Source organism: Capra hircus, chromosome 2 (genome assembly GCF_001704415.2).
Source record: "Capra hircus breed San Clemente chromosome 2, ASM170441v1, whole genome shotgun sequence".
In the NCBI taxonomy this organism is placed as follows: domain Eukaryota; kingdom Metazoa; phylum Chordata; class Mammalia; order Artiodactyla; family Bovidae; genus Capra; species Capra hircus.
Window position 1 is genome coordinate 2,883,199 of NC_030809.1, and position 27,300 is coordinate 2,910,498.

At 45.7% G+C, this 27,300-nt stretch overlaps 1 protein-coding gene across 2 annotated transcripts in view; it reads left to right on the plus strand.

Annotated features, from left to right (window-relative positions):
• Positions 3,117-27,300, plus strand: part of MINOS1 (mitochondrial inner membrane organizing system 1) — a 35,388-nt gene continuing 11,204 nt past the window's right edge. For both annotated transcript variants that reach the window (XM_018054827.1, XM_018054819.1), the window contains exon 1: positions 3,117-3,824. In XM_018054827.1, coding sequence (XP_017910316.1) covers positions 3,761-3,824 — 64 coding nt within the window. In that variant the 5' untranslated portion in view covers positions 3,117-3,760. The remainder of the gene's footprint in view (positions 3,825-27,300) is intronic.

A 27,300-nucleotide genomic window follows, 5' to 3' on the forward strand; every position in this document is an offset into this window, starting at 1 on the left:
GCTCCTCTGTCCATGGGATTCTCCAGGCAAGAATACTGGAGTAGATTGCCATTTCCTTCTCCAGGAAGACCCTTCTTAGAGAAAGAATATATGAAACAAAAAATGCAAATCGCCCTTTAAGAAAGGAATTAGACTTTAATTGAAGGGGAACTAAAAAAAATACTGGAATATAAAAGGCTTTTATTTATGCAGGTGCTGTGCTATAAAATATTTTAGTTTGTGTTGTTAATGAAACTGGATTTACAACCTAGTAAACCAAACAAAGGGCTTATGTTTAGTTGATTAATAGTTGGGGTTAAAATCTACTCAACTTTTTTCCACGTTTTTTCTATTCAAGGTAAAACAGTATTGGCTCTCTTACTGTGAAATTGCTCTAATACAAGACTGTCTTTACCAATTTGAAAGGCAAACTTCTATCTTTGTGAAATTTGCTCCATACAACTGGGAGAGTTCTAATGATGGTAATAATAGCTTGTACAAAGAATTCCAATTAGGAACCAAGCAATTCTTTAGGCAGTTTGTAGTTGCTAAAATGTTTGGACATGACACTATCATCCTTTGATGACTTCCTTACTTTGTGATACAAGAACAGATTCCAGGGTCATCTGGAATTTTTCTGGCTTGAACCCTGAAGCCTTGGTTATTTTCCCAAGGTGACCTGGATTCTTTAAATAGAGAATGGTATTTATAAGCCAAGATCTAGGCTTGCTTATTGCTACTGGTGTATCATTGTTTTTAGGCCCTCTCCGCAGACAGGATTGGGAAACACATAGGATCAGGAAACACACATTTTTATATCTATCTCTATTTTAAAAAAGCACAGTTATTCCGCTGTGTCTGGTCTTCGGTGCGGCACACGAGATCTTCATTGCGGTGTGAGGATGCTCTAGTTATGGCACAAGGGCTTAGCTGCTCCACGGCAAGAGGGATCTCAGTTCCCCAACCAGGGATCCTTGCGCTGGAAGACCGATACTTAACCACTAGACCACCCTATCTCTACTAAATACAGTGAATTCATACTGATACTCTCAGTTCCAATCCAACAGCAAAAAAATATTTTCAAGCTTTTTCCATGTTTGTAACTCCCTGCTCCTGCACTGAGAAATCTATTTTTAATCATTTTGAGTATAACTAAATTTATATTGAGTGTATTGCTGAGGATTTTTTGTAGTGATGTTCCTAAAAAAATTTTTTTCCCCACTTGATCTTTTTTGTCCAAAAACTATAAAAACTCCAGAGTCTTCATTTATTTTATTCATTCAACCAACATCTATTCATCAAACAAACACTATGTGTCACATAAGGTTCTCGGGCTGGGGATATAGCAGTGAGCAAAGCATCATATTGGGAGAGGAACCGTGGAAAGAAAATAACAGATACAAACTAGGAAAAAGCTGCAATCTGAACCCAGACAGCCTGGCTCCAGAATTCACGCTCTACCATCTGCCTCTGATTGCTTTCGTAATTTGCTCTCGGCCTTCTACAAAAGTTTACAACCCTCTTGAATTCAATAAATGCGTCTGTCAGCTTCTAAATCTACACACTGCAGAGCCTTGTGCATCTTCCACGTTACCTAACGTCTCTGAGACTCAGTTTCCAAATCTTTGAAAATTAAGATACTAAAATCACTTGCTGTGAGGATAAATGAAATGAGTTGCCCGGTGCTATCTGCGACAGATCATAGGGATGCGGTGAAGTTAATTGTCCTGTTCTTTTTCAACACAAATACTGCACTACAAAGTTCCCCCAGAAAAGAGACTTTGTTTTCTCTAACTCAATCAATCATTTCTATATTCATTCTTACATCCATTCAAAAAGCCGTTATTGAAAATCAATATATACTAGGCTCTCTGCTGGTCGTCAGGGATATAGAAATGACATAGGCCCATTCTCAAGGAGCTCACAGTCACATCCAAGAGTCATACAAACAATTACCACACAATCTGATATGCTGCTCAGATGAGGACTGGATGAAGAGAGGTCATGGAAGAAGGCTTCCTGAAAGAAGGGGCCCCGTCACAGCAAGGACTACTAAAACAGTTCTGCTCTTAAGGACGCCAAGAACAAACGAATAAGTAAATGAGTGAATGAATTCAATTCAGCTCAAAAAATATTTCTTAGAAGCTCCTACTGTCCAAGGCCTTGTGCTCTGAATTGGGAGTGTGCAGATGAGCAAGGGGCAACTCAGGCCTTTAAGGAGCTTCTAGTTTTAGTGGCAGATACAAATATCTATCAACAGGTGTTTCAGTACAATGTAGAGACTCCATGGGCCAGGTGAGCTGCTGCCGCAGTAGGGAGGTGGAGGGAGGCTCCAGGCTGTATTAGTGGATGCAGAGGGTCTCTAGGTTTCCTAAAATGAACTCACTGAAGCTTGACTATAACCAGTAGATGAATAGGGGTCATTGACAGCTTCCAATCAGAGGAATGAAAATGAAGTGTTAGTCGCTTGGTCATGTCTGACTCTGTGATCCCATGAACTGTGGCCCACCAGACTCCTCTGTCCATGGAATTCTCCAGGCAAGGCTCTTGGGAGTAGGTAGCCATTCCCTTCTCCAGGGAATCTTCTTGACCCAGAGATCCAACCTGGGTCTCTCCCACTGCAGGCAGATTCTTTACCACCTGAACCACCAAAAGTGAAAGTGAAGTCGCTCAGTCATGTGCGACTCTTTGCGACCTCATGGACTGTAGCCTACCAGGCGCCTCTGTCCGTGGGATTTTCCAAGCAATAGTACTGGAGTGGATTGCCATTTCCTTCTCCAGTGGAATCTTCCCGATCCAGGGATCGAACCCAGGTTTTCCTCATTGTGGACAGACGCTTTACCGCCTGAGCCACCAGGGAAGTCTGAACCACCAAGGAAGCCCCATAAAGAACAAAAGGATCAAATCTGTATTTGTTGGTAGGCTAGAGGAAGGAAACGGGAAGGGAAAACTAAAGGACCCCGGCGAAGAGGCTGAATTATGAATAGGAAGGTTGATCAGGAGACAGAATTTAGCAATGCTTGCAATTAGGGAGAATATGTACAGAGGATTGACGGCACTCCAATGAACCAACACTCCAAGCAGCTGGGAGACGAAGCAACGGCGACGGCCCTCTGAAGAGACGAGTCAGAGGAGGAGATTTAGCAGAGACTGGTGTCCTGGAGCCAAATGAATAAAGAGAAGGCAGCGACAAGGAGGATCAGGAACGAGAAAGCGGCTGCGTCCAATGCCGTACAGAGGTCACAGGCGTCCCCGGGTTTGGCAATAAGTGACCTTTGCCTGGGCAATTTCTGTGGTAAGAGGTGACGGCGGGAGCTCCACGGCAATAAATGAGGGAACGCGGGAGGAGAAAAAAGCCAAGGTGAGGCGAGGAAGGAAGAGACCCTAGCGCGGTGCCCTCACTCGCCCTGGGGAATTTCCAAGGCCGGAGTCGGGAGCTGGTGTAGTGAAAGGAACCTTCCCAGACAGGGCTCTGGATGCCGCCTAGGAAACCTGTCTGCCTCGCAACCCTTAGGTAGGCGCAGCTCCAAGGTCAGGGTCACCTCAGGCCTCTGCCGCCCGTCACCTTGACGACCAACTGCCAAAAAAAAAAAAAAAACCCGGAAAGAACGGAAGTAGTCAGATCATCTCGCGATATCTGGTGCGCCGGCGCCGTCAGCCTTCCGGGCTTGGGACCGGCGGCCGGCTATCGCGAGACTTGCCTGGGGGCGGTGGGGGAGGGGCTCTGAGCGCGGGGCCCGACGGTCCGGAAAGCTGGAGCGGCTGCTGCTGGCGGGGGAACATGTCGGAGTCAGAGCTCGGCCGGAAGTGGGACCGGTGCTTGGCGGACGCCGTCGTGAAGATAGGTGAGGGGCTCCTCGTCGTGTCCGGCCGGCGCCGCCGGGAGCCGAGTCGTCGGCTCTAGGGCCCGCTGACTGGGAGGGTGGAGGAGAAGCCCCGCGAGAGGTCCACTCGCGGGGTGAGAGGTCAGGCCGTGCGGCCTGTTCCAGCCACTCAGGCCGGGGCTCGGGGCCCCAGGGGCCCAGGTCACTTGAGCGGGCTGGGGAACACGGGCCACAGGAGCCTGGGGACGCTGCCCGAAGTGGGAGGGGTGCAGCTGCAGCAGCCCCGAAGAAGTGGGGGTCGCGTCGGCAGGCGGCCGGAGAGTTGCGGGGAAGCGGAGTGTGCAAGGGCACAGGGGCCAGGGGCTGGGGGTTCTCCCTGGGGTCACGGCTCTCTGAGGCCACGTTCCTCCCCTGCTGAATTAAAAGTGCCTGCCGAGAAGGTCATCTGCAACCTTTTGTAGATTCTGCCAGGCCTCACGTGGGTCGCTGCCATTCCCAGCTTGGAACCTGACTTATCAGCCTCGGAGTAGTTTGAGGCCTGAAAGCGGGGACATGAGTGCTGTTCATCTGGACGGAGAATCGACTCGGAAAGTTAAGAAGCCGATTGGTCCCTTTTGAGCCCGTCGTGTCACTCGTGTAGCTTTTCACATGCGCTCCGTGACGACACAGACTAAAGTCAGTGCTCGGAGGGGAGAGTTCAGTCGCTCAGTCGTGTCCGACTCTGCGACCCGGTGGACTGCAGCACGCCAGGCCTCCCTGTCCATTGCCAGCTCCCAGAGTTTACTCAGACTCAGGTCCATCGATGCCATCCAACCATCTCATTCTCTGTCGTCCCCTTCTCCTGCCTTCAATCTTTCCCAGCATCAGGGTCTTAGTTCTAAGGAGTCAGCTCTTCGCATCAGGTGTCCAGAGTATTGGGAGTTTCAGCTTCAGCATCAGTCCTTCCAGTGAATATTCAGGACCAATTTCCTTTAGGATGAACTGGTTGGGACTTGGAACCTGATTTATCAGCCTCATAGTAGTTTGAGGCCTGAAAGCAGAGACATTAGTGCTGGTCATCTGGAAGGAGAATCGACTTGGAAAGTTAAGAGGCCGGGTGGTCCCTTTTGAGCCCGTCTTGTCACCTGGTGTAGCCTTTTAACACGTGCTCCGTGACGACCGGGACTGTGCGGTCAGTGCTGGGACGAAAGAGGAGAACTCTTGCTGAGTGCCGGTCTCTGCCCAGTGTGCAGTGAAGGGATGCGACCAGGGCCTGCCGGTGGTTTAGTTGCTCGGTTGTGTCCGACTCTTTGTGACGACTGTAGCCCGCCAGGCTCCTCTGTCCATGGGATTTCCCAGGCAAGAGCACTGCAGTGGGTTGCCATGCCCTCCTCCAGGACGTTTTCCTGACCCAGGGATCGAACCCGGGTCTTCTGCATTGCAGGCAGAATCTTTACCAACTGAGCTATGAGGAAAGCCCATTGATCAGGGCCCAATCAATGGCAAAGTTGGGAATTTAACCCAGGTATTTTGGCTTCACGTCCCATGCTTTTCTTCAATACTTTTATTACCTGAATTTGATATTTTTGTATGAAAATCTTAAAGCGTATTTAAGAGGATTTAGGATTGTGCTCTTGAATGAAAATACTGGGAAAGAAGTGAAACTGTAAGCAGGAATGTTCCCTGGTTTATCCACTGTTGTAGCTTCAGCCCCCAGAAGAGTGCTTAATAGACAGTGTTGAGAATGAGTCAGTAAATGAGTTTATCGCAGCTTTCAGTTCACCACTTACCAGCTGTGTGATTTGGGGCAAGTTATTTAACCTCTCTATGCCTGCTTCCTAATTTGTATTTAGTAAATTGGCCATAATATTATTACTGTCTTACAGAGTTGTTCTGAGGATTAAATGAGTGAGTTTATGTAGAGGCTTAACTGAAATGGGGATTAAGACAGATATACCTAAAAGGATGCTGAATGTTGAAGGACAGAAAAGTATACAAGGTGTTTGCGCAATGCCTGGCACTTACTATGTAGTCAGTAAATAGTGATAGTAATAATTGTTGATGTTAGTATTATGCCACCGATGATCAGGCTTCTCAGGTGGCTCAGTGGTAAAGAATCTGCCTGCCGATGTAGGAAACGCAGGAGACATGGGTTTGATCACTGGGTGGGGAAGATCCCCTGGAGGAGGAAATGGCAGCCCACTCCAGCATTCTTGCCTGGAGACTCCCGTGGACAGAGGAGCCTGGAGGGCAGAGTCCCTGGGGTCGCAGAGTTGACGCGACTGGGCATGCACACACACTGAAGATCACGCGGGGCGGTGAGTAGTGTGTGCCATGCGTGAGCGGGAGGTTGTGGGAGTGGGGGCGTACCAGGTGGAATGATTAAATGAAGCATGAAGTGACGCTCAGCTGTGTCTGAGTCTCTGCGACCCCGTGCACTGTACAGTCCATGGGATTCTCCAGGCCAGAACACTGGAGTGGGGAGCCTTTCCCTTCTCCAGGGGATCTTCCCAACCCGGGGATCGAACCCAGGTCTCCCGCGTTGCAGGCGGATCCTTTACCAGCTGAGCCACAAGGGAAGCCCAAATGAAGCGTGCTGATATGTAATTCCAGATGAAAGTTAAAATGAGTTCTTCCAGTTCTCTGTGTGGAGCTGTCACTGTAAGCCGGGCAAGTGCAGTGGTAGGTTGGGAGAGATGGCCCTTAGCAGAGCTTTGGCTAATGACTCGAATAGTTAGGGGGAGTGGAAGAACTTGCGCAAAGGCTGGTCGAACGTTTATGGAGGACGAAACAGGGACGGGGAGGTCAGGTGGCTAGAAGTGAGGGGCTGGGGTTAGCTCCCTGGGGATCCGATTGCAGCACCCACTCCTCCCTAGAGAAGGCTGGCTTGAGTGGAGTCAGAATTGTGAAATCTCATAGGGAGATTCTACTTTGTCTTGAAGCTTTTTGAGTTGCCTTTGCTCTTTCACATGCATTGTGCATATTCACCACCTCTGTCTTAAAATGTTACTTTCTGCTCCCAGGGCTCAGTAAGTTGAGGCTGGTGGGCGGCCGGGAGCTAGTTAACACATACATACTGAGCTGTGGGCCAGCCAGTGGGCAAGTAGAGGAGCAGAAGGCACTTCACTGCCCTTAACAGGGGACTGATGTGATGTGAATGGAATTTTGGTATGATTGTTCTGGCAGTGTTTTATACAGAACAAATCAGAGTAGAGAAGGCTGCGAATATGAAGTTAAAAGTCTGAACTGTTAGACCAGAAAAGAGTGGGTATATTTGAGAAACTTCACAAACTTTTCCTTCCATTTATGGAATGGAGATAGTAATATCCACCTCCTAGGCCAGCACAGTGCCAGGTACATACCAGAAACTTAATAAATGCTGTTTTCTTTATCTTCTCTCCAACTGGGTTAACTTTGTCACATTCCGTTTCTTACAATAAGGATGACTCCAAGGTTAGAACTTGGTTGATGTCATTGATCAGAAATTGGAAGTAAAGCAGGAGGGGTGCGTGTGCGCCTCACTCCACTCAGTTACATCTGGGTCTTGGTAACTGATCGTGTGAAGTGGCAGGAGAGAGCCTGGAGGGAGAGGAAGAGCTCGTAATTTCGGTGGTTTTTCTGCTTACATGCTTTGAGAGTGATAATGAGGTTGAGAGGAGGTTTTTTGAAAAAGGATTTTACTTACGTATTTTTGGCTGCGCAGGGTCTTTATTGCTGCGTGGGCTTCTCCCCAGTTGCGGTGAGCAGGGGCTGCTCTCTAGCTGCCGTGTGCGGGTCTCCTCCTGCAGCGGTTCCTCCTGCGGAGCCGGGCTCGCGGTCGTGCGGGCGTCAGTTTCGGCACGTGGGCTCGAGCTCTAGAGCGCAGGCGCAATAGTTGTGGCGCACGAGCTGAGCTGTTTCGCGGCAGGTGGAGTCTTCCCGAATCAGGGGTCGAACCCACGTCTCTTGCGCTGGCGGGCGGACTCCTTACTACTGAGCCGCCAGGGAAGCCCCACGAAGAGGTTTTTAATTTTGACGGAGAAGCTGAGTTCAGATTTTGAGGCGCTACCCCTTAAGGAATGGACTGCGAGTAAGGACACATGAGAAGTGCAGAGAGGAAGTGTAATTCTGGGAGGCTTCCGTCCAGAGGATTGAGACTGGGGGAGGAACGCTCTTCTGTCGTGAGTGTTTTAGTTCTTATTCCTATAGGCAGCGAGATTATAGAACTCTTGAAACCTCTTTGGCAGCCTGCTTTTTTGGTACTTCAAAATGGAGATGGAGACTCAGGGAATGGCAGCCTGCCATAAGATAGAGGTTTGGTAGAAGACGTAGGTAGGGAAGAAGGGCCAAGGCAGGCTTTCAGCTGCATGTGGATAATTTCGTATTTTCTGCCTTGAAAGGGACTGAAGGGAGGTAACGGTGAACGGACAGCTCCCTTGGTGAGCACTGCTCCGTTTGGCACCTTCTACCTAAGTATTTTCAATCTATTCCCACTGGTTTGCTGGAAAATGAATGTTTTATTGTTTCTTTAAAAAATTTTTTTTTGCCATGAACTGTTGTTGCTTTTATCTGTTTTTATTGGAGTATAATTGCTTTACAATGTTGTATCGGTTTCTGCTTTACAGCGAAGCGAATTAGCTATGCGTGGGCTAATATCCCGGCCCTCCTGCCCCTCCCTCCCCCAGCCCCACCCCCCGGGTCACCATAGGGCCCCCAGCGAGCGCCCTGTGCTGTGCCGCAGGTTCCCACTAGCTGTTTTACACAGAGTAGAGTGAAAAATCGGAGAAGGCGGTGACACCCCACTCCAGTACTCTTGCCTGGAGAATCCCAGGGATGGGGGAGCCTGGTGGGCTGCCGTCTCGGGGTCGCACAGAGTCGGACATGACTGAAGCGACCTAGCAGCAGCAGAGTGAAAAATGACTGTTTTCATTGCTCATGTGTAGCCTAGATATTGTACAGCTGAATTAAAGAGTTCTCGTAAGGATGTACTTTAGGCACAGGTTTTTTAAAAAAAAAAACTATTCTTCAAGGATTTACTCTGAACCTTGAGTAATGTTCTCATATAAATTGTCCTATAGTAAGAGCTACTTTTTTTTTTTATAAATACCCCCTCCCTTTCCTATCATAGGGAAAACAATTTTATTTCTCCCATATTCTGGATGTAAAATACCTATTTATTTGTGTATAATAGGAGTGTGTGGGGTAGAAAATTTCTAATGCGGTTTGACCTGGTGTATTGAGCCTGTTGAATCACGGAAGCAACACACACACCTCCCTGTGACAGGCGCAGTAGGCTGTTGTTCATTGCACATCTGTTTCTGTCTTCTTTCTCATTCCTTTCTTTCCCTTGCTCCCTCTCACATTTTTACCTTTTCCGTTGGCCTCCATGCTCATTCCCGGTACTGCCACCCATATGCATTGTCTAGTTCATCCATCGCATCACTAATTTTTCTTAATAGCTCGTATCACCATCTGAAATTTGCAGTCTGTTTCTTTATTTGATTGCCCCCCACCCTAGAATGTAAGCTTCATGAGAGTCAGAGGCGGTTTTGTTCACTGTTGATCCCCAGCCCCTGGCATACAGGAGGCATAGAATAATTACTGTTAAGTGAATGCATGCATTGCTGAAAATTTTGTAGACTCTATTCTCTGCCCATACTTGCTACCCAGTATGTTTATTAACTGAATGAATTAGCTCTTAAATTTTAAAAGTCCAAGTAAAGTTGATTTCATATGAATTTCTGCCAGTTCACACTGATCACATGTGCTTGTACTCTTGGAACTTTCACCAACTTTTAAATTTCATTTGGGCATGTAAATTAGTGTCAGTAATCTTAATAGTGAGGTAGTGTTAGGAATATTTGGGACGTAAACCAGAGAGCACTTTTTTATTTAAACAAGGAGAGGGTGGTGTTGGTTTAAGTGGTAGTGCCAAAGCCTTATTGCAGGAAATGAAAAGGTGGTGAAGAATATTACATTTTATGAATAGCATGTTCCGTTAGTTTTGTGTGAATGCATCATTAACAGTTTTTGCTAATTTTATGGATTTATTTTTAAGTTTTATCAGATTTATTGAATGCTCTGGTTTTCTTCCACACTTGGCTCACGGGCTGTGGCATTTGTTTTTCTTGTACATTCTAAGTGGTTAGTCTTATGTGCGCCCTCGTAAATAAGATACCCATTTTGCTGGTGAGCCTGGCAGGCATGCACAGTGCTCACATCAGAGTCTCAGTAGCTCTGGGACGCCCTCACCTTGTGCCTGTCGCTCTCGACTGGACGGGAGGGTCTGTTTTCTCTTTCCCAGTGAAAGTGAGATTCTAGGGGACGAGAAGAATCAGGGTTATGAGGCGCATGGAGGTCCTTCCTTGCAAGTCGAGAATTTCTAAGCCCAGAAAGTGTAAGGCACGGCAGCGCTGTCGTTGCCCTCAGGCCTGTTACAGCTCACTCTTGAGCGCAGAAGGCTGTGCTGGCAGACTGTGGCCTCGTGACCACGTTGATGTCCGTGCGACAGGGGCCAGGGCCCCAGATTTGCTGGGGAAGCTCTGGGTTAAGTCTCCTTCCGGCACGTCATGATGCATTTGGAGGCCAGACTCCTCCGTCCACGGTATTTCCCAGGCAAGAATACTGGAGTGGGTTGCCATTTCCTCCTCCAGGGGATCTTCCTGACCCAGGGATTGAACCTGAGTCTTCTGCATTACGGGCAGATTCTTTACCATCTGAGGCACCAGGGAAGCCCATGTGGGGCCCTGCGGAATCCTTAACCTGCCTTGAAAAGCTGTTGCGCTGGCTGTGGTTCCTCCTCCCCCGCCATTTCACCCCACTGTGAGACCAGAGTAAGGAATATCTAGTACCTAGTCCAGTATGGGCTGGGAACCCAAAAGAGAGGAAGGAGACATCTTGCCTGTGAAAGAGGTTTCCCAACACCCTAACTTTCCTGAAAAAGGCTGTCCTTGGAGGCCGGGTGTGTTAAGCATAAGGAAAAATGCGCGCTGTGGACATTTATAGGCAGCCCCTAGAGTGTATTCCTTTTAATGTACTGTGATAGCCTTCACATACTTTAACTTTTCTTTTGCTTGAGTTTTTGCATTAGAAATAAAAGTACGATTGAGGACCTCTCTGTGCCTTAGTTTCCTCAGTTATAAAGTGGTAGTTGTTACAGTAAGGATAAAGTGAGAGAACCTTTGCAGAGCAGTTGGTACATTACCTGTACTTGATAAATACTTGCTTCAGGCATTGAATGAAGGATAGCAATCATAACTTAAAATAATGAACACATTTGCTCTGAGTGTGAACACTGCGGGTGGCATGGAAGTCTGACCATCGGTATTTCAGTATATATACGTAATAGTAATTATTAACGTGTATGTCCCCAAACAGTTTAATACCAGGCATTGTGGAGCGCCCCCCCCCTTCCTGAGGAATGTGAAAAGCAGGTGGTGCCACTGGAGCTCAGTCTTACAGAATATGTAGGGGCTCCGCAGGCGGAGTGGGTGGGGGTCTGCATTGCAGGCCTCAGAAACTGTCCAGGAAGAGTCCCAGAGGAGAGAGAGGCTTTGGCTCCTTCCCGGAATGATGATAATGACTGCCGTTTATTGAGCACTTGGTGTGTACCACACAGTGTGATAAGCTTGTAACGTTATCTCATTTAATCTTCATAATGTTGTGAGGTGTTTTCCCCTAATTTTTTTTATTGTGACAGAATGCATATAATGCGATCTACCATCTAATGGGACAGGTAAATTAGGAGTTTGAGATTAACATATATACATATTACTATATACAGTATAAACAACAAGATCTTACTGTATGGCACAGGGAAATATATTCAGTATCATGTAATAACCTATAATGGGAAAGAATCTGAAAACACACACATATGTATAAAACTGAATCACTTTGCTGTATACCTGAAACTAACACATTGTAAATCAACTATGCTTCAATAAAAAAAATTTTTTTAAATTTTAATTTAAATGAAAAACTTGAAGTTTACCATCTTAAGCATCTTTAAGTGTCCCATTCAGTTCAGTTCAGTCGCTCAGTCGTGACCCCATGAATTGCAGCACGCCAGGCTTCCCTGTCTATCACCAACTCCCGGAGTCCACCCATTCTCTCGTCCATTGAGTTGGTGATGCCATCCAGCCATCTCATCCTCGGTCGTCCCTTTCTCCTCCTGCCCCCAATCCCTCCCAGCATCAGTCTTTTCCAATGAGTCAACTCTTCACATGAGGTGGCCCAAGTACTGGAGTTTCAGCTTCAGCATCATTCCCTCCAAAGAACACCCAGGACTGATCTCCTTCAGAATGGACTGGTTGGATCTCCTTGCAGTCCAAGGGACTCTCAAGAGTCTTCTCCAACACCACAGTTCAAAAGCATCAATTCTTCAGCGCTCAGCCTTCTTCACAGTCCAACTCTCACATCCATACGTGACCACTGGAAAAACCATAGCCTTGACTAGACGGACCTTTGTTGGCAAAGTAATGTCTCTGCTTTTGAATATACTATCTAGGTTGGTCATAACTTTTCTTCCAAGGAGTAAGCGTCTTTTAATTTCATGGCTGCGATCACCATCTGCAGTGATTTTGGAGCCCAAAAAATAAAGTCTGACACTGTTTCCCCATCTATTTCCCATGAAGTGATGGGACCGGATGCCATGATCTTAGTTTTCTGAATGTTGAGCTTTAAGCCAACTTTTTCATTCTCCTCTTTCACTTTCATCAAGAGGCTCTTTAGTTCCTCTTCACTTTCTGCCATAAGGGTGGTGTCATCTGCATATCTGAGGTTATTGATATTTCTTCCGGCAATCTTGATTCCAGCTTGTGCTTCCTCCAGCCCAGTGTTTCTCATGATGTACTCTGCATAGAAGTTAAATAAGCAGGGTGACAATATACAGCCTTGACGTACTCCTTTCCCAATTTGGAACCAGTCTGTTGTTCCATGTCCAGTTTTGACTGCTGCTTCCTGACCTGCATGCAGGTTTCTCAGGAGGCAGGTCAGGATGGTATTAAGCGCATTCCCCGTGTTGTGCAGTCGATACCGTCGTCCGCCTCCACGATGCTTCATCGTGTGACACTGGCCCTCTGCCCAGTCACCAGTGGCTCCTCTCAGCCCAGTCCTTGGCAACCGCCACTCTGTTTTCTGTCTCTGTGATCTTGACTCCTAACTACCTCGTGTCACTAACTAGAATCTTACAGTCTTTGTCTTTTTAAGATTGGCTTATTGTGGCTCAGAGATTAAAGCGTCTGACTCCAATGCGGGAGACCCAGGTTCGATCCCTGGGTTGGGAAGATCCCTTCGAGAAGGACATGGCAATCCACTCCAGTATTCTTGCCTGGAGAATCCCATGGACGGAGAAGCCTAGTAGGTTACAGTCCACGGGGTCGCAAAGAGTCGGACACGACTGAGCGACTTCACCTTACCTTACCTTATTTTGTGTTAAGGGCTTCCCTGGTGGCTCAAATGGTAAAGAATCTGCCTGCAGTGTGGGAGACCCAGGTTCAGTCCCTGGGTTGGGAAAATCCCCTGGAGAAGGGAATGTCTTCTACCCTCTCAGTATTCTTGTGGGAGAATTCCATGGAAAGAGGAGCCTGGCAGGCTACAGTTCGTGGCATCGCAAAGAGCTGGACACGACTGAGCGACTCACACTTTGACCACTTCACGCTAAAGTGCTGCACTCAGTATGTCAGCCAGTTTGGAAAGCTCAGCAGTGGCCACAGGGCTGGAGAAGGTCAGTTTTCATTCCAGTCCCAAAGAAGGGCAGTGCCAAAGGATGTTCAAACTAGCGTCCAGTTGTACTCATTCCACATGCTAGCAAGGTTATGTTCAAAACCCATCCAAGATAGGATTCAGCAGTACATGCACCAAGAACTTCCGCATGTACAAGTTGGGTTTTGAAGCGGCAGAGAAACCAGAGATCAAATTACCAACATCTGTTGGAGTGTGAAGAAAGCAAGGAAGTTCCAGAAAAGCATCTACTTCGCTGACTATGCTAAAGCCCTTGACTGTGTGGATCACAACAAACTGGAAAGTTCTTAAAGAGATGGGAGCACCAAACCACCCTGCTTGTCTCCTGAAAAACCTGTATGTGGGTCAAGAAGCAACAGTTAGAAGCAGACATGGAACAGCTGTCTGATTCTAAATTGGGGAAGGAGTATGTCAAGGCTGTGTGTTGTGACCCTGCTTATTTAACTTCTATACAGCGTACATCATGTGAAATGCCAGGCTGGATGAATCACAAGCTGGAATCGAGATTTCCGGGAGAAAGATCAATAACCTCAGATATGCAGATGATGCCACTCTAAAGGCAGAAAGAGGAACTAAAGAGCTTCCTAATGAGGGTGAAAGAAAAGAGTGAAAAAGCTGGCTTAAAGCTCAATATTCAGAAAACTAAGATCATGGAATTCAGTTCCATCACTTCATGGCAAATAGATAGGGGAAAAAAATGGAAACAGTGGTAGATTTTATTTTCTTGGGCTCCAGAACACTGCAGATGGTGACTGCAGCCACGAAATTAAAAGACCCTTGCTCCTTGGAAGGAAAGCAGTGACCAGCCTAGACAGCACATTAAAAAGCAGAGACATCACTTTGCGTACAAAGGTCCGTCTAGTCACAGCTATGGTTTTTCCAGTAGCCATATATGGATATGAGAGTTGAACCATAAAGAAGGCTGAGTGCTGAAGAATTGATGCTTTTGAACTGTGGTGTTGGAGAAGGCTCATGAGAGTCCCTTGGACTGCAAGGAGATCCAACCAGTCACTCATAAAGGAAATGAAGCCCGTATGTTCATTAGAAGGACTGATGCTGAAGCTGAAGCTCCAGTACTTTGGCCACCTGATGCAAAGAGCTGTTTCGTCATGCTGGGAAAGATGGAAGGCAAAAGGAGAAAGGGACAGGACAGGATGAGATGTTTGGATAGCATCACCAACTCGGTGAACATGAATCTTAGCAAACTCGAGCTAGTAGCAGACAGAAGAGCCTGTGCTATAGTCCATGAGGCCTCAAAGTGTCGGACACAACTTAGTGTCTGAACGACAGTAGCAGTTCTATTTTGACATGTTTGAGGATCTGCCATACTATTTTCCAGAGTGACTGTACCATTTTGTATTCTTGGCAACACTGCACAGGAGTCCCAGTTTCTTCACATCCTCAGCGATACTTGCTTTCCTTAAAAAAATTTTTTTATAGTAGCCATCATAATCAGTGTAGTGTAGTATCTTATTGTAACTTTGATTTGCATTTCTCTAATAATTAGTGATGATGAGTGTATCTTTTCATATGGTTACTGGCCACTTGTGTATCTTTGGAGAAATGTCTGAGTCCTTTGTCCATCTTTTTTTGTTTTTTTCTTTGTCTATCTTTGAATTGTTATGATTGCATTTAGGATTTCTCTATATATTCTTATATTAATCCCTTATCAGATCTGTGATTTGCAAATATTTTCTCTTGTGTATGTGGGATGCCTTTTGCCTCTGCTCTTATCTTTTGGTATACAAAATTTAAAAATTTTTATGATGTCCAGTTTGTCAGTTTTTCTTGGTTGCTTTTGGTGTCTGAGCAGCAAAAACCCCCTCTATTTCTCCTCTACTGTCATACTCACGGCTGTTCTAATGTCGGATGTATGGGTATTCCACACCAGGCTATTCTCTTGACACTAGCTGGGTGTTCCATAACACAATTCAATTTTGACACTAACAAGACAGCACAGAGCCTCCGGGCTCAAGGCTTAAGTCCCCTGAGAGTCTCACTTCAGATGCCAGTCACAAGTCCAGATTGTTACCGGTGCTTTTGACTGGCTGTGAATCAGAGGTTCCCGGGCTTCCCTCCTAGTCATCAATAACTTGTTAAGAGTGGCTCACAGAACTTGGGAACACAGTTTACTTACTAGGCTTCCCTGATAGCTCAGTGGTGAAGAATCTGCCTGCAATGCAGGAGACCTGGGTTCGATTCCTGGGTCAGGAAGATGCCCTGGAGAAGGAAATGGCAACCCACTCCAGTGTTCTTGCCTGGAAAATCCCGTGAACAGAGAAGCCTGGTGGGCCCCAGTCCATGGGGTCACAAGAGTCGGACACAACTCAGCGGCTAAACCAGCACCGCTAGATGACCAGGTTATTACCAGGGATACTCAAGAGTACGAACGGACAGCCAGCGGAAGGGAGGCCTCTGGCGAGGGCACAGGAGTTTCTGCTGCTGTCGAGCTGGGTGTACCTCCCTCCTAGATGTAGTCACCATCCTGGAAGCTTTTAGAACCCCATACTTTTTGGGTTTTTCAGACGCTTCATCATGAAACCATGATTAATCATTAACTCAGTCTCCAACCCTTCTCCGCTTCTTGGAGGCTGAGGGGTGGGGCTGAAAATTCCAGGGGTGGCCTGGACTTTCTGGTGGTCAGCCCTCATCTTGAAGCTATGCAGGAGCCCACCAAGAGTTGCCTCATTATAGCAAAAGACATGTCTATCGCCCAGGAAGTTCTGAGCAATTAGGAGCTCTCTGCCAGAAACTGGAGGCACGGACCAGTGTATTTATATATATTTTACTATGATTTCATATCTCAGAAATCATTGCCACATCCAGTGTTGTGACACTTTTGTCCTATGTATTTTTTTGCATGTGGCTATCCAGTTTTCCCAGGACCGTTTGTTGAAAAGACAGGCCTTTCCCCACTGAATAGTTTTGGTACCCTTGTCAAAAATCATTTGACCATTTATGTTCTTGTTGTGATCTGTAGCCCATGGAATTTTCCAGGCAGGTATACTGGAGTGGGTTGCCATTTCCTGCTCAGGGGGTCTTCCTGACCCAGGGATAGAACCCACGTGTCCTGAATCTCCTGCATCTAGGCAGACAGATTCTTTTACCCCTGGGTCGCCTGGGAAGCCTTGACCGTGTGTGCAGGGGTTATTTCCAGGCTTTCTGGTCCATTGATCTCTGTCTTTATGCCAGTACTACACTGGGTTGGTTGGTGGTTTTGTTTTGACTGCTGTTTGACTTGTGGGATCTTAGTTCCTCCACCAGAGGTTGAACCCAGGCCCATCAGGGAAAGTGCTAAATCCCAACCACTGGACTTCTAGGGAATTCCCAGTACTGTGCTGTTTTTATAAGTGTAGCTTTGTAGTAGGGCTTCCCAGGTAGCTCAGCTGGTAAAGAATCCGCCTGCAATGCAGGAGACCTCAGGTCAAATCCTGGGTCAGGAATTTCCCCTGGAGAAGAAATAGGCTACCCACTCCAGTATTCTTGGGCTTCCCTGATGGCTCAGATGGTAAAGAATCTGCCTGCAATGCGGGAGACCTGGATTCAATCCCTGGGTTGGAAGATCCCCTGGAGGAGGGCATGGCAACCCACTCCAGTATTCTTGCCTGGAGAATCCCCGTGGACAGAGGAGGCTGGTGGGCTACAGTCCACCGGGTCTCAAGAGTCGGACATGAATGAGTGTCTAAGTACAACACAACACAGCTTTGTAGTAAGTTTTGAAATCAGAAAATATGTCTCCTGGTTTGTTCTTTTTCAAGATTATTTTGGCTGTTCAGGGTCCCTTGCGATTCCATATGAATTTTAGGATGGGTTTTCTGTTTCTGTAGAAAATGTTGAACGTTTGCTTTCAGAAAGAGCCCTGCAGTAGCTTGAGGAGAATGAATTGGGAAGGGCCGGAGAGTATACTATTGCAGATTCTTGTCAGAAGCGACGCGATGAGAGGTTAGAGGAGCTTAGATCCAGGATGGGGGCAGGAGGAATGAGACGGGCAGGCGATGGCGGCAGCGCAGCAGCAGCGTTTACAGAACTCGGCGTGGCGGTTCACGAGCCGGAGTCGGCAGGGCTGGCGCAGACCTGTGTGAGTGGAGAACGGGGCTGCAGTTGACAGTCAGGAGAGGCAGGAGGGGAGCGAGCCCGAGTAACATTTTGCAGTTAATTTATTCCTGATATGCCTTAGATTTGCCTCTGGTTACATGCAGCCCCGTCAACAGAGATGGAAGTTCCTGCTGTGTCATTGTTCATCTTCATGAAAAGAAAGGTTTTGGCCTTGTTCCTTCCTTGCTAAGAAAGTATTTAGGACAGTAAATGGGTTAGCAGCCGAGCTGCTACCTTAGAATTATTCAGCAGTTTTGTGTGTTCATCTGATAATCAAGTAAAAGTGTAGTTAATTGTTTAAGACCATTTTAATGTTAAAAAATATACTGAAAGAAGCGATTGGATAGTCATGGAAAAATAAAGCAAATTATTGTTTTTCTTTAAGTATCAGTTCATCTGATAAATGTGGGTTACCACAAAATATTGGTGGCTCACCAAAAAGTGCCTTTTGGTAGCCTGTGTTTGCAAGCTGATCCCTCTCCATTTCATGGAGTGATATCAGTTAGGCTAAACTAAAATACTTCAAAGGCTTTTGATTGTTTATAGGTTTGGGTTTCAAATTAGTACATGTTAATTGTTGAATTAGTAGTCATATTTTGTTTGTTATATGTATTTCTAAACAGTGTTTGGAAGCAGGAATCCTTTTTCCATTTGCGGCAGGATTATGAACAATGGAGCGTTGTGATCTTGCTAGAGGAGAATTTTTTGTTAGTATTGTAGAGTAATGTAATTAGGCCCTATATGGAACTCGAAAACAGATTTGAATTTTTGTTCTGGCTGTGGTTTTATGCTTTCCTAAAATGTGGCCTGGAACAGTTTATTAGTAAATATGCTGAATTGCTTTTTCTGGCAAGTGCATTTCAGTATCGAGTCCAAGTGAAAATACAAATATTTACTTACAAAAGTCGTTTGGTGTGGTGATAATTTCACCGTGGCCATTGACCCACTAGTGAAATGTTAGGACATTACTAGATTGGATCCTGTTTATTTAAAGGCCAAGAGAGGGGAGAAGAGAGGAAGCTAACATTAATTGAGTACCTGTTATGTGCCATCAGACTTGGCATGCCATCATACCATCCTGTTTTTACTCTCCTAGCAGTTCAGTGAGGAAGTTTATTTATCTCTTGTTCCAGCAAGAAAAATAATGCTCAAAGGTACTTGTAGAAATTGAGAGATTCATTCAAAAAATCCATATGAAAATGTAAACAACCCAAAGCAAAGCAAAGAGATTTTTTATTTTTGGCCGTGCCAGATGGCATGGGAGATCAGGGATTGAACCTGTGCCCTCTGCAGAGAACACGCGGAGTCTTAACCACTGGATAGCAGGGGAAGTTCCCGAGGCGATTTTTTAAAGAGAAACAGTTGGAAGACTAACATCACCTAATGTCAAGACTTACTGTGAATCTTGAGTAAACTGGACGGTGTGGTGTTGGAGAGAGGGATGCGCGTGTAAATCAGTGAGGTCAGCTGGTGTCTAGGAGGAGACCCGTGAGTGTGCAGTCGGCTCATTGTCCGTGCACTTGGGGCTGTGCCGGGTCTTGGCTGCTGCGTGGGGGCTTTCTCTGGCTGTGCCACGTGGGCTGAGTTGCTCCATGGCACGTGGAACCCTCGTGGGCTGAGTTGCTCCATGGCACGTGGAACCCTCGTGGGCTAGCGGATTCGTCACCACTGAGCCACCAGGGACACCCAGTCAATCTCATTCTTGACAAAGATGCCAAGGCAGTTTAATGGGGAAAGTAAAAGCTTTTCAACAGGTTGTGCTAGAGTAACTCTGCATCCATATACAGGGAAAAAATATACCTCATGATCGAGATCATACATAAAATTTAACTTGAAGATCACAAAGCTAAAACTAGATAATTCTAAAAGAAAGCATAGGAGAGAAATCTTTGTGACCTTGAATTCAGAAAATTTTCTTCAAAAAAATTTTCTTAGATCACAGTAAGCAAATTCACAAAGAAAAAAATTATATGCTGACTGATAATTTTAAACTTGCTCTTTGAAAGACATCATTAAGAGAACAAAAAAGTTGCTTGTTTCAGAATAAATAAAGAATTCTTAAATTTCATCGTAGCAGTAAGGAGATAATTCATTTAAGAAAATTGGTAAAATGTTTGAAAAGATTCTTCACAAAAGAAGTTATACTAATGGCAAAAAAAAAAAAAAAAGAAGTTAACATTAATGGTGTGGGGATGTGCAAATTAAAATCATAAATGAGATACCACTATACACCGATTAAAATAGTTTAAAAGACTGATAACATTAAGGGTTCACTAAGATATGGAGTAACTGGAATTCTTGTGTACTATTGATGGGAAGGTGTAATGGCAAAGTCATTTTGTAAAACTGGTAGTTTCTTATAAAGTTAAACATACCATCCACTCATTCTGCTCCTGGGTATTTATTTACTCAGGAGAAGTGAAAACAAGTTCACAAAAAGTCTTGTATATGAATGTTCCTAGCAGCTTTATTCATCATACGCCCAAGTGGAAAGAACCCAGATCTCCATCAACAGGTGAGTGGATTAGCAAATGTGAGCCATCCGTAGACTGGACGAGTCACTGATGGAAAGGAACATGCATGCAAAAGCTTGTATCCAACAACATGTATACATTTTAAGATCATTATGTTGAGTGAAATCACACAAAAGAGTATGTATTGCGTGATTCTGTTTGTGTATAAAATTCTAGAAGATACAAACCAGTCTGTAATGACAAAGTAGGTAAGTGGAAAAGGGTAGAGAGAAGGCTGGACTGCAGAGGGTCACAAGGAAACGGGGGTGATAACCAAAAAAAAAAAAAGTGAAATCAAAGCCAAAAGATGAAATATACCCAGTGTTTGTGCAGATATAAGCAACCAGAACCTTCTGACTCAGCTTGTGGGAGTATGAATCAGTGTGAACACTGGAAAACTGGCGGTATCTCCTAACGCTGACTCTGTGCATCTTACGACAGCAGCTCCATGCCTCGGTGTGTGCCCAGCAGACATGCGTACGTGTGTTTACCAAGTAACTTATACTAGACGTTCATAGAACTCAACTAGGCATAATAGCACCCACTGGAAGCTACCCAAACGCCCGCCAACAGAATGGGTTAGTAAATTGTGACTATGTAATTGAATACAGCAGTGATGATGAACAGACTGTATCTGTTCACAACCAGTGGTGGGCCAGAGCACATGCTCTGAGACTGTTTATGTACGTTTAAAACCAGGCAGAACTACCCTGTATTTTGAGAAGTCAGAATCTGGTTATCCTCAGATGGAAAGTTTGGACTAGGAGAGCCCCAGGCAGACTTCGGGGGGTGTTGGGTATCTTTTGTTTCTTGCTCTGGTTGCTGGTAACATGGGTGTGTTTAGTCTATGAAAATTCATTGAGTGGTACACTTAATTGTGCAGCTTTATGTATATATGTTATAGTTCATGAAAAGTTTTAAACAGACATGTACTGTCACAGAAAGGTGTCCTGATAATCGTAAAGTGAGAAATGTAAATTTTAGACCATCTTGTGTGATAAATGATCCCGCTTATATAAATGGAATGATAAACAGTAAACTTAATCCAGAGTACCTCTTGGGAGTAATAATGGTGCTTGGTGGGGAGAATCATTAGCTTTGTTGTAGTTACACGACGTTGCTTCAGTCTTGTCTCTTTGTGACCCTGTGGGCCATAGCCTGCCAGGCTTCTGTGCTTGGGATTCTGCAGGCAAGAATACTGGAGTGGGTTGCCATGCCCTCCTCCAGGGAATCATAATGTATGCAAATAAACAATGAGAACAGTTTCTGTTCAAAATATTATTTATTGGGCTGAGTTGGTTCCTGTAGTTGAGGATTATGAATTTGTTGTTCAGTTGCTCAGTCGTGCCTCTGACTCTTTGAGACCCCATGAACCACAGCACACCAGGGTTCCCAGTCCTTCACTGTCTCCCAGAGTTCGCTTAAACTCATGTCCATTGAGTTGGTGATGTCACCCAACCATCTCACCTCTGTCATCCCCTTCTCCTCCCACCTTTAGTCTTTCCCAGCATCCAGGTCTTTTCAAATGAGTCAGCTCTTCGCATCAGTTGGCCAAAGTGTTGGAGTTTCAGCTTCAGCATCAGTCCTTCCAGTGAATATTCAGTAATCTTTAAATAAATGTTAAGTCTAGTTTTGTGTTTAATAGAGTAGTTTAAAGTGAAAATCTCTGTAAGCTTCTCAGTAACTTTGAAATTACATTCAGTTCAGTCACTCAGTCGTGTCCGACTCTTTGTGACCCCATGGACCACTGCACGCCAGGCTTCCCTGTCCATCACCAACTCCCAGAGCCTACTCAGACTCATGTCCTTTGCGTTGGTGATGCCATGCAACCATGCCTATCAATGACATTTCTCCTTGATTGACAGGTTAATGGGCTTTGCTCTTGTTGGATGTGATATCCCATTGTTGGCTTCCTTTGGTTGGCCCCACTTGAATAACTTCAATAAATCCATAGACTTATAGAACTATCGACTATTAGAGCTGGTAGGATCTTTAGGAGTTGATTTGGTCTGGTGTTTTTATTTTTATTTTTATTTATTTATTTTTGACTGTGCTGGACCTTTGTTGCTCTGAGGGCGTTTTCCCTGTGGCAGCGCCCGGGTCTCATCGCGGGGCTCCTCTTGTCGTGGAGCGGGGGTTGCAGGGTGCCAGGGCCCCCGCAGTCACGGCTCCTGGCTTAGTTGTGCGTGTCCACGACATGTGGGGTCTTTGTTCCCTGACTGTCAAGTGAACCTGCACCCCCTGGGTTAGCAGAAGGGTCTTAGCCACTGGGCTGCCGGGGAAGTCCTGAGAAAGTGAAGTGCTGTTTAGATAGTGGGATAGAAATGAGAAATGAGGGAAAAACAGAGTGTGCTTGTTTTGGCAGCACATACCCTTGTGATGCAGGGAAGATTAGCATGGCCCTGAGTAAGGGTGGCTCACCAGTTCACGGAGCGCTCCATCTTCTAAAAGGGGGGGGGGAGGCACAAATTAGGAAAAAATGGAGGAGAATGTGAGATAGGAAAATATGGTCAGTCTTAATGGATGACGGGGGTGAGCTGTGTCTGGGAGTGAGGGCGGGCGGGCGCTCACAGTGTGGCCCAGGTGCTTGTCTAAAATCAGAGCCCAGCATCAAGTTGCTTCAACTGTGTATCTTCAGGTAGAGTTTTAAACCTTGCTGCTTGATAGTTAGCAGTGTGTATGGGAGGAATCGAAATGCATCTCATCACTTTTTACTTCAATTTTCTTTATCCAGCCTAAACCTGTATTAGGTTGCTTCGGATAATTTGTAATTATTGTAACACTGACATAATTGTTGATGGATTTGCAGATCTACTTTACTTTGGCAGATGTTTATGAGTTAGAACAAATGTTTCTGATTGTCAGAACCTGCGCCTATAAAGTACTCAAATTCCTGTTTGACAGGTGGGTTTTCAGTGATCAACTGAAGCAAATGATTTGAGCAGCATAGTCCACTTTTTACTGGGAAGGTAGTCCTAAGAAAGCTGCTAGTTTCTTGGCATCATTTCAGGTGACTAAATTGAAGTTAATGAGTTGTAGGAGTTTTTGTTTTAACCATTTCCGCATAAGCCTGTATGTGAGCTCACAATATCCCTCTCTAATTAGAAGTAAAAACATAGTATGTTACCGCTCTAATCTTATGTTGTCCTGACATCAGAATAAATGCTACTAATCATACGCTTTCCCAGAGGAGATTGGCTGTGATCATTGAGAAAAACCCCAACGTTTTTCCGCTTGTTCAGCTGCAACTTGAAATTCATTTTATTTCAGCTCATATCTTTTGGAAGACTTTTCTTCTTCACTCAGTATATGAAAACTTAAATTTTTATTTCTTAATGTATGCAAGTCCAGTGATTTCGAGAGGCGTATTTATGGAGCTTTGTAGATTACTGATGTCTTTAAGAAAGACGGGTGTTGTTCAGTCACTGAGTCGTGTCCAGCTCTTTGTGACCCCATGGACTGCAGCACGCCAGGCTTCCCTGTCCTTCACTATCTCCTGGAGCTTGCTTAAACTCATGTCCATCGAGTCGGTGATGCCGTCCGACCGTCGCATCCTCTGTCGTCCCCTTCTCCTGCTGTCAGTCTTTGCCAGCGTCAGGGTCTTTTCCAGTGCATCAGCTCTTCACATCAGGGGTAGAATACCACTGTAATAGAAAGTCAGCTGGGTGCTGTTTCCTAAACCTCATAGTCTTGGCCACCCTGAGAGAACCAAATTGAACAGCAAAGAAAAAGTTGTTTGCTCATGGAAGGCCCCGGAATCCAGGCAAGTCATTCCCACACTTTTGTGAATGCTGATCTGGGATAGTAGTCACCATTGGCACCAACAGAATGTTAAATGCAAAACCATTGGTATGTTTACAAAATAGTTGACCCCCGTTTCCATCTCTGTGTATCTCTGTCCATGACTTAGCTAAGGATTCCTTAGCTAAGAATCATCATTAAGTGTGGTCACTCCCACTTCTCAGAAATTCCTAAGCCCTGGTCAGAGCCCTGCTCTAACCTGTCCTGCTCACCTTTAGTACTGTCTCTCTCATTTCTGCTAGAGTACACAAAGGAGAGAGGGGCGCTGAGGAGAGACCAAAGCATGCAAGATCACAGTTTTCAGGCAGAGGGCAGAGAGGAGAGAATCTGAGCCTGGACCTAGCTCCCGCCTGGGTTACTGTCTCTGTCTTTGATGGGCTTTTTCAGATCTGTCCTCATTGCTGAGTGGGCTGTTGTAAAGTACGCATCTTATATGTTGTTTCCCTGCTTAGTTTCTGTCACTGTTTCTCTGTGGCTTGTAACAGAGACCAAGATCCTTCAGTTCAGTTCAGTCTCTCAGTAGTGTCCGACTCTTTGTGACCCCATGGACTGCAGCACACCAGGCCTCCCTGTCCATCACCAACTCCCGGAGCTTAGTCAGACTCATGTCTATTGAGTCGGTGATGCCATCCAACCATCTCATCCTCTGTCGTCCCCTTCTCCTCCCGCCTTCAGTCTTTCCCAGCATCAGGGTCTTCTCAAATGAGTCAGCTCTTCACATCAGGTGGCCAGAGTATTGGACTTTCAGCTTCAGCATCAGTCCTTCCAGTGAATATTCAGGACTGATTGCCTTTAGCATGGGCTGGTTGGATCTCCTTGCAGTCCAAGGGACTCTCAAGAGTCTCCCCCAACGTCACAGTTCAAAAGCATCGATTCTTCGGTGCTCAGCTTTCTTTATGTTCAAGATCCTTAGTTTGTCATCAAAGACTGTCTTGCTGTATCTCCTACCTCACGCGTGGTCATTTGGCAGCCAGGAACTCCTTGAAGTCTTTCTCTTGTCGCCTTCTCTCCCACTCCCTCCTCTAACCCTCTGGGTGGCTTGGGTGCCCTTCTCAGTGCCTCTGGCTAGGTCCAGACTTCAGATTCTCTCTTCTCTTCCATCTGCATGAAAAATGTGACCCTACATACTTTGGTCTCTCCTCAACACCCATTCTCCCCTTTGTGTATTCCATGCTGAGCAGAGACAGCACCTTGTGTTTCCTCGTTGTACCTTGTACATTGAGTTTCTAATTATCCGTTGATTCCAACAGTAGACCATGAACTTAGTGTGGAAACTTATCTCCTGGGGCCTAGCATAGTGCCTGGCATACAGTGGGGGCTCAGTTCGTGTAGTGAAGGAAAAGCTGACGCAGAATGTTGGCTTGGATGAATTTTGGAAGCTTGTTTCATCTCCTTTGGTTAAGTCGTGATGATTATTATAGTTTTCACGTCTCTGAGGAGGCCAGAGGAACGTGGCAACTGAAGACCAGGTCTCTGGAGTCGGACGGCCTGGGTTCCAGTCCCAGACACGTGACCCGAGGCACGTTACTTCACCGTTCTGTGTCTCAGTTTCCAAGTCTGTAAAATGGGGATAATAAGAGAAGCTTATTTAATGTGAAGGTTAAATGAGGTAATTAAATCCTGACTTCTAAGTGCTTAGCAAATACTCTTCACTTTATTTGATATCGTTTGGTGTTCATGAAAACATTGTAGATATTGCATTTGTATAAATCAAGTTATATTCTAGCTTTATTAAGGGGATTTTGTATTAAAGGGTTATTTGATGACTTTTAAATAGCACCAGTGTTTTTATAATTATCCAGGTAGAAGTTCTCTGCATTTTCTTTGACAGTCTTCCCTATTGCACCCCCCAAAACCCCAGATACACATACACACACTTAATCAGTTGTTAAATCCTGTAAATTTTGCCAACAAAATGTCTCTTCCTTTCCAAGTAATCCTGCACACCTTAGTCGGATGACTCTTCCTAAAGCATAGCCTTTTTAAAAACTCTTCAGGGAAGCCCAGCCTGTTGGATTAAGTGCCGTGCAGACTCCTTGGCCCACCTCCTGGTGCTTCAGAGGCTCTGTCCCTCTCCAGCCTCACCTCCTGCTCCCAGGGGCGCACCTAGAGCTTCGGCGTGGTGGCCCTCCCCCGTCTCCACACTCAAGCCCTGCTTTTCTGCAGCCACTAGGTGGGGAGTGTGTCCCCCTGCCTTAGCTCTGGCTGTTGAAAGTCTACCATTTAAGGCAACTGAAATGCCACCTCTTTCTTGAAGATTAAAAAAAAACAACAGCAACTTCTCAGCTACACGTGTCCCCACCTTCCTGTGGACTGGCAGCACTGTCCCTCTCTGAAAGACAAGATTGGCTTTTGATCTCTTTCCTGGGTACCTAACTTGTTACTCCTCCCTGAGCCCAAGCTTGCCAGGGAAGAGACTGTCTTATTTCTTATTCTTGTTGAACCCAGTATTCTTCTTCTTTTTTTTTGCCAAGTTTACTTATTTATCATTTATTTTCATTGGAGGCTAATTCCTTTACATTATTGTGGTGGTTCTTGCCATACATTGACATGGATCAGCCATAGGTGTACAGGTGTCCCCCATCCTGAAACCCCTCCCACCTCCCTCCCCACCCCATCCCTCAGGGTTGTCCCAGTGCACCAGCCCTGAGCGCCCTGTCGCATGCATGGAACCTGGACTGGCGATCTCTTTCACGTACGGTAATACCCATGTTTCAGTGCTATTCTCTCAGATCACCCCACCCTCGCCCTCTCCCACAGAGTCCAAAAGTCTGTTCTTTACATCTATGTCTCTTTTGCTGTCTGGCATATAGGGTCATTGTTACCGTCTTTCTAAATTCCATATGTATGCGTTAATATACTGTTTGGGTGTTTTTCTTTCTGACTTACTTTACTGTATAATAGGCTCCAGTTTCATCCACCTCATTAGAACTGATTCAAATGTATTCTTTTTAATGGCTGAGTAATACTCCATTGTGTGTATGTACCACAGCTTTCTTATCCGTTCGTCTGCTGATGGACATCTAGGTTGCTTCCATGTCCTGGCTATTATAAATAGTGCTGCGATGAACATTGGGGTACACGTGTCTCTTTCAATTCTGGTTTCCTCGATGTGTATGCCCAGCAGTGGAATTGCTGGGTCATAAGGCAGTTCTATTTCCAGTTTTTTAAGGAATCTCCACACTGTTCTCCATAGTGGCTGTACTAGTTTGCATTCCCACCAACAGTGTAAGGGGGTTCCCTTTTCTTCGCACCCTCTCCAGCATTTATTGTTTGTAGACTTTTTCATAGCAGCCATCCTGACCAGCGTGAGATGGTACCTCATTGTGGTTTGGATTTGCATTTCTCTGATAATGAGTGATGTTGAGCATCTTTTCATGTGTTTG